Here is a 16,898-nt window from a genome sequence, read left to right on the forward strand (position 1 = left end):
TATGTTAGCATACCCAACTGTCAGATCAAATTAAAATGTAGACATTGTGTTTTTTTTGTTGTTGTTTTTTATTTCAGCAAAGTGTTTAATAATCACAACATTATCCTATAATTTGAAATAATACAGGTAAGATCAAATATTACTTTATTTTTTTAAATCTGTGTTTTAAAGTCATGCTACAAACTTGCCTAAGAGGTCTTTGTTTGGGGTGCCATGGGTGTGATCTTCATTCAGGAGGATACCTCGAGACTTTTCGGAAAAAATGTACTTTCTTTGTCCAAAGTCTTTGCCCTCTCTTTTGTGTATTTTAACAGTTGGCCTGTGATTCTGACAGCTCTACCTGCTGTAATGGGCGCCTCTAGGAAGTGTGAAACAAGGTCTTAACACTTGGCTTTTCACTATGAATGTGTGGTTCTTTCTGTGCTCACAGTTAAAGTTACAATTGGACCATAAAGCGTTTTTTCCCAACAGACTGTAAAGAAATGGATGGGAGGCAGCTGAGAAATGAACATGTGAGTATCTGTTTCTGTCTAATTAAATCCACAGAACAGCCTCAAGCCTTCCTCTGCCAAGACTGGATTCAAACAACTTGAGGATACTGTAGCTGCCTTCTGTGGTAGCACACTGCCACCTATTGTTCGAGGGACTCCTCTCTGCCTCTGAAACCTTTTGTCTGGCTCCTCTCTTGATTGCTGAAAAGACAAGTTAGGTGGTAACAGATAACTGATGATAGTGACATCAGTCATCTGCCAGCATAAAACACTCTTTTAAGATCACATATCTCTTTTGAAGGCTTCTTTATTACTATTTGTACAACACATAGACTACCTCTAATGGCACAAATCATCAGAGCAGGAGAGTAATGCAACCCCAGCTCTTATGTGTTATCATTGTGAAATGTGTTTTCTTAGTGTGGGATTCTGCAGAGGCCCATTTGTTGTTGTTGCTCTCGAGAACAAAGCAAAAGAAGAAGTGGCAGCTGGAGGAGCAATTTTTGTCCATCAAGGGCTATTGAGAGTTCAATTATTTATCTTGTGAAGTGTTCCAAGGATGTGGTCAGCTCATCAGGGTTATAATGCACGGAGTGAGAGGACATGTGCATGGAGCATAGGGAGAAGGATGTTGTTGTAGTCTGAAAAAAGTCAGCTAAAGCTTGTTTCCAGATACCAGCACTCCCACGCTCTCCGCGGCTAATGAGGAAGTCTTTAGAAATGGACATTGTTCGTATCTCCTCTGGTGAGGAGGACAAAACACTTTGTGTCAAACACCTGACAAACTTAACCTGACAATAACCAGCGGGGACTGCAAAGAATTAATTCATTTGTTGTTTAATAATATTTCTTTACTGAAGTGCACAAAGTAAAACGCCATGTCAAACTATCTGGTTGCACACTGTTGAGACTCTGGAGGTCCCAGTGACATTCAAAATGAAAGAGAAACATGTTGCTCAAACAGGATTATGAGATCAAAGAGGGACCATGTTTGCGAGTTCTCCTTGCGAAAAGCAGAAGAAGATTTTAGTATTAAAAATAGAAACTATTTATGTTTTTTTTTCTAAATTTGAAAAATAAAATATCTTTATTAAGTATCACTCAGCTGCCAGTGATGGGAAGTCTTTTAATTTCCAAACTGGATCTATAGAGAGACCTCTGTTTCCTTTACAGTTCCCACTAGTGTACCAAGTGCGTTATGCAAATATAAACAGTGGATATGAAATATATACGACAATTAAACCACATGTAACATTTTTCTAGTCTTAGCAACCACTATATGTCATGTTTACCCGCACATTCCTGGGGGAATTTCACTATCAAAGACACACCAGTGACACACATGAGGACAGTTTTAGGGGTTTGGTATGTTCCCCGAGGATACATGTGGACTGGAAGAGCTCAAGATCCAATCAGAATCTTCTGCTTAGTGGAAGACCAGCTCTAATTCTTGAACCACATTGAATGCATTACTATACAATAGGAAAATAAGCATATTTCATTGAACTGTCTTGCATAATTTTCTAGTTTTGACAAAACTTTGGCCGGACAATGTAGATAGAGCACAGCAGAAAGAAAATCCTGCTAGCAGCCCCTTACGGGCCATCTGCCTGACGCATTACTATAGGAGACAAAAGTGTTTTAAAACCAGCCAACAAATATTTCCATTCACTGAAAAGCAGGGCTTTGGTCCTGCTTAACCCAAGGTAAGCAGAGTGGCAGGGGAAGTGCTGTACTGATTAGAGGAAAATTTATCATCTGCATTTTAAGCCAAGAAGCCTTGGGCCATAATTTTTCTAGCAAGGATACATAACAACTGTTAATGCAGAGCATGGCAGCAGAAAATGCATTACATACATAAACAACATGAAAGTCCCAGATGACATCATGGGTTGTTTTTGGGTCCATATTGCTGCATAGCAGGTAGAAAATATGTAGTATGCACTATAGAAATATCTACAATATTTAAATACAGAACACAGCAGATCTTCAGAATATTGGCATCTTTTTTGACCATTTTTGTGAAATATCAGAATTTAAGTGGTAACTTTAAAAAAATCGGAATGTAACTTGAATACATTTGAAGTAAGACAACACAGAAGTGTGATCCAGTCAATCTCAAGCAGATGTTAAAACTGTGCCTGAAGAGAGATCCATCACTAGTTTATTCAAAAAAATGAGCCACTTTCAGAATTCCTGCTAATGTCCATCCATTTCTCCTAGTCAAATGGACTCTGGAGAAGTGACTGATTTTACACCGAACTCAATAATCCACAGCCTGTGCAGTGCAAGCAGTGGAGTTCCACTGTGCGCATGTTAACACCATTAAATCACCTCAAATGTCTGCATGATTCAATTTTTTTCACAGTGTCCGACAACCGAATTGAATTTCTCCAAAGTGGCTGTCCATTTCCTGTCTGTGTGACGAGTGGCTATCGTTGCCAGGGATTTCAGAACCATTCTCCCATTTGCTTAACTTCCAGATCACATTTTGAGCAAAAGTGCGCAGCTGCCCGTTTTCCAAAAATAAGAATGAACTGGGAAAAAAAAAGTTAAATGAGAATGAGACAAACATACAGTTTATAGAAAGTGATTTTAAATTCGGTGAAGTTTTGTTTCTTTTATTTCTAATCAACTGCATGTGGTTATGTGACAGAGATGGGGTTCTTTCTTTGTTTTTGTGCGTGTGTGTATGTGTAAAGCTGTATCCACAAAAAAACCATATTCAGTGTCTAAATTTTGGCATTGCAGCCAGATGAGGCCCTGGCCTTGTACAAGCCTGTCACTGGCACGCTATAGCACAGCGGCTCTTAGTGGCCGTGACTCCATGACCTGCTTTCCCGTTCATCATGAATAGCTGCTGGCACCTCTCTCCAGCCTGTCTACTAGATGAGGAGCAAGTTTAAAGAGATACACCATTTTTTCAGTACCATTACATTTTTGCCTTGATTATGTTATTATACTATATGCTGTGTCCACACGGTTCTGCACAGTTTGACAATGCCCTCCGGGTCAGGTATAAGAATAACAAAAAGTAGTCTCCTTCTGTGTTCCTCAAGACTCTTTGTACTACTCTCCATGCAAATGCTCAGCTGCAAGAAGCGCAGAGAAAGTTCAGAAGCATTGTTGAGCATTTACGAAGAACTGACTCCATTTGGCGTTCTCTGTTAATGGATAAAACCTCTGAAAACAAAAGACATCGTTTATTTCCAATTGGGTTTATGAAGGCTCAAAAATTTCTCGCCAAAGATTTGAATTCTGCTATAACAGTTTTCCCTTAAAAATATGAGACGTCTAATCAACTCTAAGACAAAAAACCATTTCGTTGTGAGTGCAGCTGTAGATGGGCTGAGAAAGACAATGTTCACGTAGGCTGGGGAACACTGATTCCCTCTGACAGACTGGGCCTGTTTGCTACCTGCTTAATCCCCAGCATTTTAAAACGGTGTTTGGAATAAACGGACTAAAGGGAATAGAGTACCTAAGAGCTCAAGAAATTGAGAGCTCCACAGGCTTGATTGGCAGGTCTTGTCAGCGAGTCTCTTCCAGTAAGAGGCACCTGCCTCTGCTCTAGTGGGATCCCTGCCTCCAAAGTGAAGCGCAAAGGCATTGTCTTAATTATTCCCCAACCCCACGCCCCCACACCAGCGCATCTCAACAAGAAGGAGGAAAAAAAAAAAACACAATTAACGGTAAGCATTTAGGGGAGAGAGATTATTTACTGGGGCCCATCCAGTGGAGGCAGACGCTCAGTGGTCCTGAGAGACAAACATGTCCATCAGCCTGGGGAAGCCTTGCAATCCAATTAAAGTAGAAGTCTTTCAGGCGGTCAGTGCTAGCTGATGGTGTTCATCATCCACCGGTGACATTGCTTGAATAATTTCTCATTTTAGTCCCTTACTAGCAAAACATTTCTTTTTTGGATAATTGCAAAATATTCAACAACATGAGATGTTTGTATGAAGAACAGAAGACCAACCCTCAACAGAGCAACACAGAAATCACGCTTGCTTATTCATAAAGTGTTGTTCAAGTAGTGATCTTTGGAGCCCAACACAATGGAGTCAATAGGAAGATCATTAGCCATCTATATGGAAAAATTAATAAGTGTTAGTGGATTGAACAAGGGAATTCTTATGGAGACAACAATAGGAATGCAAGCATGTGACGCAGGAAGATTCCTGTGTGCACTATGTGGACTTTACTACAGTCGCCCAGGCTGAGGAAAAAAAGGAAAGGAGGAAAAAAAGATTGCTGCAATTCAAAGAGCATGACTTTACTTGGAGAGGCAAACCAAATGAGAGTCTGGGCCTTGGGTGCGCGGGTCAGCTAGCAGGTGGGAATGAGGTGAACCAGAGCGGGGGGAAAAACAGGATGGCAGAGTGGGGACGTCACATCTGGGCTGAATTAGGAAAGTAATATGGCGGGCCCAGGAAAGTGTTTCAGGATCTGGCAGATCTCCTTTCCCTAAGAACAGCAGGTTAGTATGTCAGCAGGGAGTCCAGATGAGAACGATTAGAGGTGGCCTTTGAGGAGCAGGTGCCTCTTCTACCTCTGCTGCTTAGCACTGAATGCACGGTCATTAATCTTACATTGTCATAAGGCATTTAAGCAGATGATACTTTATGAGCTTGTCAAATTCCGCCTTGTATGTGGTTTGTTTTAAATGCATAATTTCTTATGCATGGACCATTATGGAGCAGCACTCGGTTACATTCAACAAGCACTGGAATTAAAGCTAGAATCTTCTGCTGCAGTGTAATGGAAGAAAGAAGAAAACAGGGCATCTTAATCATTGTAAGTGGATTACCTCACCTAACATTACATCATAGCTGATTTGGTGAACAAATAATTTGACAATATCACAATTTAAAATCAAGTGGCTCGCAGCTTCACTACTGCATGACCAGTTGCTGCCAACTGCTGTATTAAAATGGAGATACAGCCACTGGCAAAATCCCGTAAGAAGCCAAGAGTAACAACAGTGTCTCCTTAATAGTCTCATAATTTCCCCTATGGCTCTATCATGCTCACTGTCTCACTCTGCTCCGCCACCCCGCCTTGCTCTGTATACCAGGGACAGACACATTTGAGAATTGATTCAGCGCTACATTAAGTAATCTAGTAATCATTTACAGCAATAGTTTTGGGGTTTTCTTTGAGAAACAGAAGCATATTAAACAGGCATTGGTGTCACTACGAGGAGAATGGAGCGGTTTCCGTGCAATGTGAGTGCTATCTGACTCGGACGGCCCGCGTTGGGGTTTTTGCTCTCCTTTACGACCTCAAGCTGTACAGTGAAGTGGAAGAGCGTCTTTTTCATGGTACAATTTCCACCCCATTTCTTTGCATTTCATTGCTATCCCTATCTCCAAAACAATTCAGTCATGCGGCTCTATGCAAAAGAGCAAAGCATGCATCTGCTCACAGAACAAGTGGAAAGAGAGCAGCTGTGGACACAGACCGCAGCATGAGAACTACAGTGTAGCTGTGTTTGTCAACATGAAAGGCTCGAGACCAAAAAAAAAAAAAAAACCCAACCTGTTTTACAGTTTTACATCAGCAGAGAAACATTTTGTTATTCATTTTATGATTGTGGGCATTTTTGGTACATTCAAGCTCGCTTGAGCATTGAGATGGTGATGTAAGTAGTGATGCTGGGGAGCCGGATTAGCAGGTTGTCATACTTTGCCGTTTTTGTTAGTTTTTGTTTAAAAGGGATTTCAAAACGCGGCTTTCTGTAGTGCTCATGAAACCTGAAGTGCTTTAATAGGAGTTCTGTGGTCTGTAGCTGCGAGCGATCTGAAACATGGACAAAGACGGGGAGATGGAAGAGAAATCTAAGCCAGAGGCAGTCTAGTTTGAACAGCTATACAGACTCGCCTCAAGTGCACCGGGCAGATTTTGGGGTGTAAAAGAATGAAAGCGGTAATTCTCACCTGGCGCTGGTTTTTGTTATAGAAACAAAAAGGTTGCTTTTTTTTTTCTATGCAGAAAATTTAAGAAAGTTTTTGTTATTCTACTGGAAGCACTTGTTAGCAAAACCGAACAATAACAATGAACAATTATGAATGAACAGTACTTTCAACTGTAATTGAAATTGTGTAATGCCCTTCAAAATAACAATTCCAGTTGTTGTTGTTGTTGTTCAGGACATTTTTAAAGGAAGAAAAACAAATTTTTGAAAACCACTTTTTCATCCGCTTCAACTAGTGCCTGAATGAAGTGCAGTCTTCTCCCCTCGCATAGGTTTCAGATGGAGGTGTGGGTGGCTGCAGATCAGTAATGATTTACAAATAATAAGTGGTGGAATGAACAAATCAATAAATCAGTAGATCTCTGGATATTTGTGAGGCAACCTTATTTTTTATATTTATCTGGGTCTTTTATTTGTTTTCAGCTCTCCAAGGCAGGAGCAGGAATCCCAAATTATCCAGGGGGTTAGGGGGCGCAGTGCCCCTGAGCCCCGAGCCCCATAGCAGAGGTAACGTATTCAATGGCCTGGGGCGAGTGGAGGAGAGGAGCGGCCCTGCTGCATACTGATGGCAGGGAGAGAAGCCAGTAATTGGAGCTGCAGAGGAGAGGGGAGAGGGGGGCAAGCACTGGGAGATGATGGCTTTGTTTTCTCTCTTCCTGTCTGTGCTGCTCAAACTCCTCCTCCCAGGCCTCGCTCTCCCTCACACTCACTAAGTAGAGATATGGAGAAATTGAATAGAGATACTTGCTAATTGGTCTCTTGCTGCTTGCTTAAAGGACCATAGACATTCTTTTTCATTTGCCTATTGAAACTAATAAACTACATCTGTCCGTGTGTGTCTCTGTGTGTGCGCCTGCGTGCGTGTGTGCAGTTATTCAAGGATTACATGAAGCGCTGTGTTGTTCTAACAGGGAGGAAAAGAGGAAAATGTGAGGCATTGCTAATACAGTAGATTTAAGAATGGCTGTTATTGTTATTAAGACTGAAAGGAGAAGCCGAGCTCACCAAAATGAAAAAAGAAATTTCAGACTAACCTATTTGTAATACCCTATCAAAGCTTGACGAGTTCATTTACTGCTTTATTTCACTCCACTGCCGTAAAACATATGCACTGCGTTCATGAAAGCCAATTTAAACCCTGTGCTGCCTGATATGATGTAAATTGGTAAATACTATCCTAATCAGAGCACATCACAGTTAATTAGGAAAATTACTTTGACAAACGGTTTGAGACTGGTGTAGGAGCTCAAGCCAATCAGGCTCATTCCTTATGGTGGTGCTCCCTCATGTGGGTAGGGAACGGTGAGAGTGCTGTTACATACATTGTCGAACATCGCTATCAAATCGGCCAGGGGAGAAGCGGATGCTTTTGGCTAAGTAAGTCCCACAGCACCGTCTGTTGACATTGTGAAGTGGTATGATATATGCAGGCAAATTAACTAAAAAAGAAATAATAATTTTTTAAAAACGGAGAAGAAGTTTGTTGTGGCGACATGTTCGAGTCAGCCCTGCTGGCCAGTTGGCCCTTAAACAGGTTGAAGTCCACAGGTCACAAGAAGGACACAAGCAAAGTAAAGCTCTCATTTCCTGTCAAAAGCAGCGCAGACAGATTCTTTCCAAGGCATCAGTCGCAGGCTAATTGGGCCCCGGTGGGTGACACTGCAGCATCATAAATAAAACAAACACAGTTGTGGTGTTTCTGCCACTGGACTCTTTAAACCTTCATCACAGAATAAGCGGTTCTGATGAAACACCCAGCCTAATTACTCTGGTACAGAGCTGTTATCTTTTTTGCCTCGTGTAATTGATCCTCTTTTTTTTTTTTTTTTTTCCTGAATGCATTTATGTTTTTAATCAGAAATGAGAGCATGCATTGCCTGAGAGCTTGAAGACCTTGTAGGAGCTGATAATTAGCTGCGGTGGTTAATGGGCCTAACTGTGCTTGTGTGCTACATGACTCTACGGTGTCATAATGTGGCAGAGCTCAGAGGAGACAGTGCTCAGGGGTGATGCACGTGTGATTAGTCTCCTCACTTCACCAAAGCCCTCTTCACACCTTCACTTTGCAGTCAGAACCACGAACCTCTGGTGTAGAAAATTACATATCTTTAACTGCACTCACTAATCAAATGTGCTCTCCGTGAACCTCTGACTGATCCATGACCAGTGTTGGGTTTTAATAGTTTTTTTTTTTTGTTCTCTGAAAAAGGACTAAAATACTGAAACACACAAGTCTTGTACTTTCAAAGTGTTACGACTCAGCACGGCAGAATGTAATGTGGTCCCTTTAATATGTGTGTTGCGTTCATGTGTTTGTATAGCAGCATGTGTGCTAATTTAGATAAATATACAACTTGCCCTGGGCCATGAATTAGAAAGCAGGCTAATATTGATATACTTTGAATCTCTTGCTTCTTTTAAATTCACAATGAATCAAAATACATCAGCTGCCCACCTGGCATATTGTGTGTTCTTCATTCTGCTCGGTGTCCTGATGATTTCACTTTGTTATTCAGCCAGTGGCTCCTTCCTTGGGACCATATATTCATATTCATTCTGAACCTATAGAATGTGTCAAATAGAGGTGTCCTAATTGTGTCCTTGATGAAAGGCTATTAATATTGAACATTTTCACATTCACCCGTGTGCCAGTGCTGAGGAAATGTGTTTTTCCCCCTGTTTTTCTTTTCTTTCTCCAAGACAAAAAAGCAGATCTGTTCATATCTCTAATGATACCTGATTCCCCAGGGGTTAGCGGCGAGACTAGCGGTGGCTTGAGCAGATTCATCAAACAAAATATGGTGCTCTTTCCTCAGGAGGCTGAGAGTCACATTGCGTTATATCACTGTTAATTAGAATGAAATATGCAGTTCAATTATTCTTTGTATTGTTTCCTGACGCGCGGGCTTGTGCTAACTATAGAGCACTGATGTAACACCAAATGTTAGAAAGCTTAACACTTATTTCCGCTCATTTTTTTTTTCTTTTAACAAAACTGCAGTGCTGCTTTTTTTTTTTCTCACACACACACTTCCATTCCATTTTTCAGCATAACAAAGTGACCCCATAACTATTCCAAACAGTGACTGTAAAACCAAAGCGTTTAGTGTGTGAAAATTCTTGTAGCTCTCCTAAGCAGTGCTGTCATGATACTGGCAGCAACTGGCCTGATCGGCTGGGTAGCCGGGTGGCTCACTTGACATTGTTTTTTGAAGCAGGCACTGGCTGTCCTGTGACCAGTGTCAGTATAGCACAACCTCTGATCCAGGAACAGCAACTGTCAGGCCCGCACCTGTACGGCACTGAGACCTTGTGTCCCCCTCCACGTCCACAACGCAAGGTTGTGCTTAGACATGCTTTGCATCACATCGGCACTCATTGGCCCAAGCAATGCTCTCGAGACTGGCCATGATCCCAGCTGTTGTCTTCATTTTAATGCACTCTGAATAATATTAAAGCAGAATCAGTTGAATTTATTAATGCAGCTCGCCCCTTGGAGAGATGCTTTTAAAGGCCAATGATTTAATTTCAGCTCTTAAAGGCCATCTTCAGTTCTTGATGCTATAAAGAATTATGGCTTTTGCCATCTCTTAACACCAGCGTGTACTGTGGGCCACAAAATGAATTATTAGTAAACTGGAGCTAGTGCAAACAGCTGCTATTAGCGACCATTTTTCTCTCTGTTGTTATCTCACTTACATTGCCGCCCGTATTCCCAGAGACGACATCAGTCCTGGTTACTATAATTTATGTCTTTCATCAGGAGAGACTAAAGAAATGTGCCAGCTAGTTAAGGCGCAATCTGGAGGAAAACAGCTCAAGGTGGCTACAGCATCATTTTAAAAACTCCCAATGCAGTCTCATGTAGACGTGTTAATATACACTGGGCTAAACAGTCGCTAACTGTAGCAACATCAGTATGTTCTGCATCGTGTTTTACAACTGAGCTGATGCACAACAGGTCATGTTTCATTTGGTGCATTGGTGTGTTCTGTTTAGAGGCAAATCGTAACCTCTGCCGTAATAATTTAGGCCATTTGGGAATTGCAGAGCAGCCAGTGATCTCCGGTGATGACCTGCTTCTCCGGTGGTACAAAGAGACCAAATAACACATGCACAAGCGCTTTAACACATGTAAGTCAACGGAGAGCGGTGCTTTTGTTGGTTTTTCCTCCCGTGCGCATTATGTCTGTCAGAGGGGAGGTCAGAGAACCTTAACAGCATTGTAACAGTAACAATTACTAAAGATTTGTTGAGAACACTGGCTTATTTAAATGAGTTTTGTGTTCTGTTTTTTTTTTTTTTCTCTATGCATCTCCTTGTAAAGCAACACAGAACTGCGACAAAGGGTGCAGTGTTCGCTCTCCCTCTCTGCACTTGGTAGTTTGACGCCCGCTCCAGGGCTGAACATCAGAAGAGCGGCTGCTGAAAAAACAGGTTGTATGGGTCCTTGCACACAGCCTGCCTGTGGTGCTGCCTGAAGGACTGCCATGGAAACAAGGAGTGTGACAGGCTCTGGGGGGATCCGCCACAGCTGCAGGCACTTCCTTTTTGACAGCCTGATGAAGACATCACTGCCACACCATGCACAACAACAACTACTACTGGAGAAAGAATATGATCAGACAATGTTAACTGCTGTGTGGCTGAAATGTTCATTAGCGGGCTTGTAAAACATCCAGGGATTTTCCCCACCGCATTCAGGGACCATATTGCACAGTGACTTCCTCTGCAAATATCTGCAACTGTCCCAGGAGAAAATATACTGATAAATAATTCCTTAAATATGAATACAACACTTTGAAGAGGGGCTTAGGTGTGTTTGTGTGTGCGTGCCATATGTGCATATAAGTAGAGAGCATGAGTGCGCACCGGTGCATGCAAAGTAGAATCAACAATTGTTGAATCCCTGTCAGACTGTTCTGTATGATCCACTGAATATGAATGATACGGGGTACATCCAAGTCCACAACCTCAGTGCCACAGATTCAAAGATTTGACAGCTTGGAGGCAGGCAACCATAGTCCCTTAGGACCTCTCGTAACTGGAAGAATTTATCTTTATAATAATATATATGTCAAATGACACATCATTTCAACTAAGTGCTATTAACCAAAGCGATGACTTTAGATAAACGGTGTTGTTTTTGGTCCCGTATATCTCACATTCTTATTTTCACTTGTTCTGTCAGATATTTAGATGAAATCCGGTTGTTTGCTGTAATGTCTCTTAAAAGTACCCTGGGAGTGTTGCTTAATTGGTTTCACCTCTTGGGGACGTTTCATCAGGTTTTGCATTGGATCTGCTTGTAACCCCCCCTTACACACCTCCCCGCGATGCCCTCTTCTCAGCACAGCCAAAACCAGCCTCCCCCCCCCAAGCCCCACTGGAGCCAAGAATGTAGGAGGGTTTCAGCCAGTGTGTGGGATTTAGCTCGTCAGAAGCTCAGGGTCACCTCCACACCCTCTCACTTTGAAATGGACCCCTGGTGGCAGCTCCTGGGAGAGCCCAGTGATGTCTCTATCAGCCTGTCAAAAGAGATAGCCCGGGGCTCCACCAGGTCCCCCTGAGCCAATCAAACTCTTCACAAAGCACAGATGGATGCTCTTTCACCAGCGTGCTACTCCTGAGGAGGAGGGGGGGGTGGGGGGGTGGGAGGGAGGGGACCCGGCCGTGATGCTCAGTCCCCCAATTGGTTAGAACAAACTTCCATTGCTGGAGTCCACTCCTCAGTTCAGCTCAACTTCAATTATAACTATATATTGTATTGTATATTGTGAAAGAGAGTATTTGCCATTTATCTAGTGGGCAAAGAAGGAAATACTACTACTATTTCTAGTTTTAATTTCCTCTTATGTACTCTCATATATTCTACAGGATGCAATTATTTTGAAGGACATTTCTTTAGTCACTTTGTGAAACATTTATGTGAGCAACATAAATAAGAAGAAATACTGTTTTGCACAATCAAAAATGATCAAAGATGCCAATCGATCATTTTGCGTATTTAAAATTAATATGCGCGGGAACACTGAGAGATGATACGCTATATCCCTTGACTTTGAAAAACTGTTGCGGGAATACAGATGGAAAAACAGAGTACGTGTGTGTGTATGTGTGTGTACGTGTGCAACCATTAGATAGGCCAGGTGATTTTAGTGGAAATATAAAGCACTAAGTGCCGGGGATGGAGAGAGTACTCTCTGTGAGATGAGCTCTTTCTCTCTCATCTGGACCCTGTTATTGTGAGAAGGCAACAAAGCAATACATTAGGAAGCACACTGGAGCCACACAGCTTTGATGTGAGCTTGGTAACCAAGGCGCAGCAGTGGCCGGTGTGTGAGCGCCGTTTCAATGGCTGTGTTGTGTAATCAGATGTGTTTACTGTGTATTCAAGTAAAGAAGTGGTGTAATCCATGCTCACAAGAGTGCAGTTATTGAAAAAAAAACAAGAACTCAAACTGATCAAGATTCTTTATTCAGGATTCTTGCAGATTCTCCATTTGATGATGCAGACACGATGCTAGGAGGTAAAACTTGCACATGAATTTAACAGGAAACACAAAAACTTTACTTAAGCCAAGCAAGTTGGAAATAATACATTTCATGACTATATTTGTTACTGAGATAAAATTAGGAGTGCTTGTAGGATTACGTTAAATAAAGCATTTCTATACCACAAAAAAGATAAATTCAGTACTCTGTCCTTAATATTTTAAATATAAACAAAAAATATTATTTCACCACAGTTATTTAAAATATATGTGACCTTTAGTTAAATGAACATATAAAGAAAAAAAGAACATTGCAGTGGTTTGTTAAGTTTGTATTTTCTTCTCTTTAAGGCAAATTTCTCCGTTTTACCAAAGTCGAAAAAAAGCCCCAGATGCTTTTCATTCCTTTCTAAATTATATCCAAAGATGAAGGCTGAGCCTCGCAATGCTCTCTTTTCTTTACCTCCAAGCTTGTGATTGACAGCGCCATGTGCTGCCCTCCTAGCGGCTGCAGTTCACAGCCCCTGTCAGGGGGGTGGCAAACACACAAGCCAGAGAGCGGCTAGCTGCCCCTCAGCAGCAGGGAGCAGAGTTAGGGTGGTATGATGGGGTGCGCGGGGTCAGGGGCTCTGCTGGCACCGGAGCATTGTTGTCAGGTGGATTGCATCATGCCACATTTAGAAAGAGACCAGCCTTTCATCCAGCGTGTCTGCGGAGCTTACTTTTTCTTCCGCGCCTGGTTCTGGCTGGTGGGCGCTCTCAGCACACTGTACTGCACCTGTAAAAACAAACAGGAGTTTGGTCAGAGGCAGGTAATCCGAGCTCAGTGGAGCGCACGGTAATGGCTCCCCTGAGGAGAGCTGGTGCAGGGGAAAGCGAGGCAGGCTCGCCTGTAATGAATCATTTTTTAAACACAGGAGCAGAGGGGATTAATCACAGGGAGGAAGGATTTGAAGAGTCAAGGGTTCTGTACCAGTGAACGCCCCCCTCATTCTGCACCACAATCACAATATTAGAAACAGACATCAACTGCTGAGATGACCTGCCAGCCAGGCCAGTGAGGGAGTTGCGAGCTGCATAATCACTCACTGTAAGTTATGTCCCCTAAAGAAAACTTTGTAAGTGTTTAGTGTTGTTTAAGCTGAGCGCTACCAACACAAGTTGATGTGTAAGTTTCTTTATGACTTTGCAAACCTCAGCGTGACTTTAATTTCTCCGGGCTAAATCTGGACCTGAAATGTGATATTTGAACTTAAGACCTTGTTCTTTCTCCTGGCTACATATGTATTGTTAAACTCAAGGAACTCAACTCATGTTACACACTTTCTCATCCATAGATTTCCGCATGTGCTTGCGAAATAAGAATCGGGTTTATTCGGACGCTAATTTTTCCTCTTTTTTAAAATTACCACCAAAATTCCCATCATATGCCAAAGAGGGCCGATCATAGGGTAAGCTGAAAAGACAAGTTGGAATTTGAAAACTTGCTTTGAAGCTTGCTCGCTGAGCTCAAACAATACGGTGAATCTGTTGAATAAAGGTAAGAACTCTATGCTAATTAGCTGCTCTCCATTATTAGAATGGGAGATGGAATGTGGGAACAAAGTGACTGCCTCCTGCATCAGAACATGAAACTGTCCTCAGAACTGACAGATGCTTCTTATTTCAAGACAGACACTGTGTTGTCAGAAGTCCCCGTTTGAGGCGGACTTTGTAGATGTGCACAAGCACTAATTGCCAAGTCACATTTGCAAGAAAGACAGGAGTCAATTTTCCTCCTTTGTGGTCTTCTGTGTCCACACCTATGTGAGGATTGAAGTTCTAAGTCAACAAAAAAAACAATATGTGGTTTATTGTTTTTGGGTCTCCTGTGTATATGATGTTAAGGTTATTTTTCACAGCGCATAATGGAACGTACTTATGATTAATCTTAAGAGTGTTTTGTTTCCTTTTTTATGACTGTGGCTATTTTCAAGATGTAGTTCCTCTTTTAATCCAGGCTAAAAAAAAAAAAAAACAGGGAAAAAAAAAGTATTGTTTCTATGGGATTTGAAAATGAGTCAATTTCAAAGCTCAAATAGTGTATCCCAATGGGGGAAAAAGACATACAAAGGATTCTGAATCAAAATGTATTCACCACCTTGTTTTGCCAACTCAGTCAGCCAAATCTCAAACAACACAGGCTCCCTCCAACATCACAGAGAAGTCAGCAATGGCTTGCTGCAGAAGGACATCAAGGGTGCAGCTGAGAAACAGACTAGGGTGAGAGTGCCTTGCCAGATCCAGACAGTCAGGATTTCTCGCTCTATTCTGTCTGGTGAGTTACCTGCGAGATAAAGGCATTGTGTGGCACTTCATTTCCTGGCTAAGCAAAATCCTCAGTCAGAGAGCGCCGAGCACCCAGCGCCACTTATAACACCCTGACAGCTCCTCTCAGCTCTGTGATGTAAATGCAAATGACATATCAGCCATGGCTAATATGTAATCACATATGGCACCCAGCAAGTCGACTGGGGCTCGCAACTACATTAATTGACTCTACCACCCTGAAGTGACTGGGGGCCACATCAGAGTTTCTCTGCTGACACAACAGCCAGACACGTCAGGAGCCCTCTCTGTCGGCATGCAGCCAATCACTGGCTTTTATGTCACAGCGCTTCAATCAGCCGCGCAAAATTGCTAATAACGGACAAGGCCTCTGCAATATGGCTGAGGAGAGATCTGAGCATCTCCTTATTCGGGCACTGCAGCAGCTACACGGAGTTGCACTGTGGAATAATTGGGCCAAGCCCGCTTTAAAGGCGAGTGTCCATTAATAATCAAACAAAGCCAGAGGATATATCTCTGCAACACTTGGGAATTCTGGTACAGCAAATAATGCGGACATCTTCAGGGAATTCCCTCCATATCTGTATGTAAAATTGGACCTTACCTTTTGAACATCTGAAGGCACCCTCTTGAGGAAATCCAGTATTTCATTACTGTCGATACTATATGGGTTGCGCAGCTTCTTGGTAAATTTGTTAATGCCTGTGAAAACAGGAATGCATTATTAAATAAAGCTGTCGTGCAGGACAAAAGTTTATATAGTTTTATATAGTTTTGTACTGTAAATAACACCTATAATAAAAAACAGTTGTGCAACTCTATCAGTGCAGAATTTCCCCACCTTGTTTAAGTAATGCATTACATGATGCTGCTTTAACAGATTCCTTTCAACCAAAAATGTGGGGAGTATTGTTAATCAGAATCATCAGAATCAGAATACTTTATTGATCCCTAGGGGAAATTATTTTTTGTTACAGTGCTCCATTATAAACAAACATTAACAGAGACAGACAATACACTAACTAAGACTAGCACAATATATACAGGCATATATATACATAAAAGTCACTTATTAATAAATAGCTGAAAAAGAACATGTGCAAGAAGGGTGTAGCTGTTGCAGTAAACAGTGTGTTAAGTGGATGAGTTGTACATAAGGAACATTATTCAAATATGATCGTACCCTTTATTAACAAAGTTTATTTGTAATTATTAGAAGGACTCCTGACCACATTCGCAGTGTGTGCTGCATCCAGTTTATCAAATCACCAGTAGAGCAGGTGGTGTACAACGATTGTGAATCAGCAGTAGACGCAAATCACTTTTCAGAACCTTAGTGCCAAATGGTCTCCCCTTTGACATCCTAGGATGTTATAGTAGAACTCTCAAAAACAAATGCTAAACATCTTCCCGACTGAACCCTGTAGATTCTTCCAGAAAAGGTAATAATGGTCTCTGGGTTGTACAAGGAGACGCAACTCCCAAACAGTAGTATTACCCTTCGACATATAAATCGGGGGCTTACTATTTGCTCAGAGTTTGAAGACCAATGGTGTCACATACCCACACATCAGAACAGGATATCCAGGAAGTAAAGTTAAAAAAAGC

At 41.9% G+C, this 16,898-nt stretch overlaps 1 protein-coding gene and 1 long non-coding RNA gene across 3 annotated transcripts in view; one reads left to right on the top strand and one right to left on the bottom strand.

Annotated features, from left to right (window-relative positions):
* The window catches only part of LOC146515567 (uncharacterized), a 52,684-nt gene extending 41,535 nt beyond the window's left edge, over positions 1–11,149 (top strand). Inside the window, exon 3 of the long non-coding RNA XR_014875195.1 lies at positions 6,892–11,149. This is a non-coding gene — a long non-coding RNA (uncharacterized LOC146515567). The remainder of the gene's footprint in view (positions 1–6,891) is intronic.
* A 1,775-nt stretch (positions 11,150–12,924) lies between these two features.
* Positions 12,925–16,898, bottom strand: part of mctp2a (multiple C2 domains, transmembrane 2a) — a 36,030-nt gene continuing 32,056 nt past the window's right edge. For both annotated transcript variants that reach the window (XM_085164454.1, XM_085164453.1), the window contains exons 22-23: positions 15,895–15,992; positions 12,925–13,740 (exon numbers count right to left, since the gene is read on the bottom strand). In XM_085164454.1, coding sequence (XP_085020580.1) covers positions 13,681–13,740; positions 15,895–15,992 — 158 coding nt within the window. In that variant the 3' untranslated portion in view covers positions 12,925–13,680. The remainder of the gene's footprint in view (positions 13,741–15,894; positions 15,993–16,898) is intronic.

This window comes from Neolamprologus multifasciatus, chromosome 7, assembly GCF_963576455.1.
Source record: "Neolamprologus multifasciatus chromosome 7, fNeoMul1.2, whole genome shotgun sequence".
In the NCBI taxonomy this organism is placed as follows: domain Eukaryota; kingdom Metazoa; phylum Chordata; class Actinopteri; order Cichliformes; family Cichlidae; genus Neolamprologus; species Neolamprologus multifasciatus.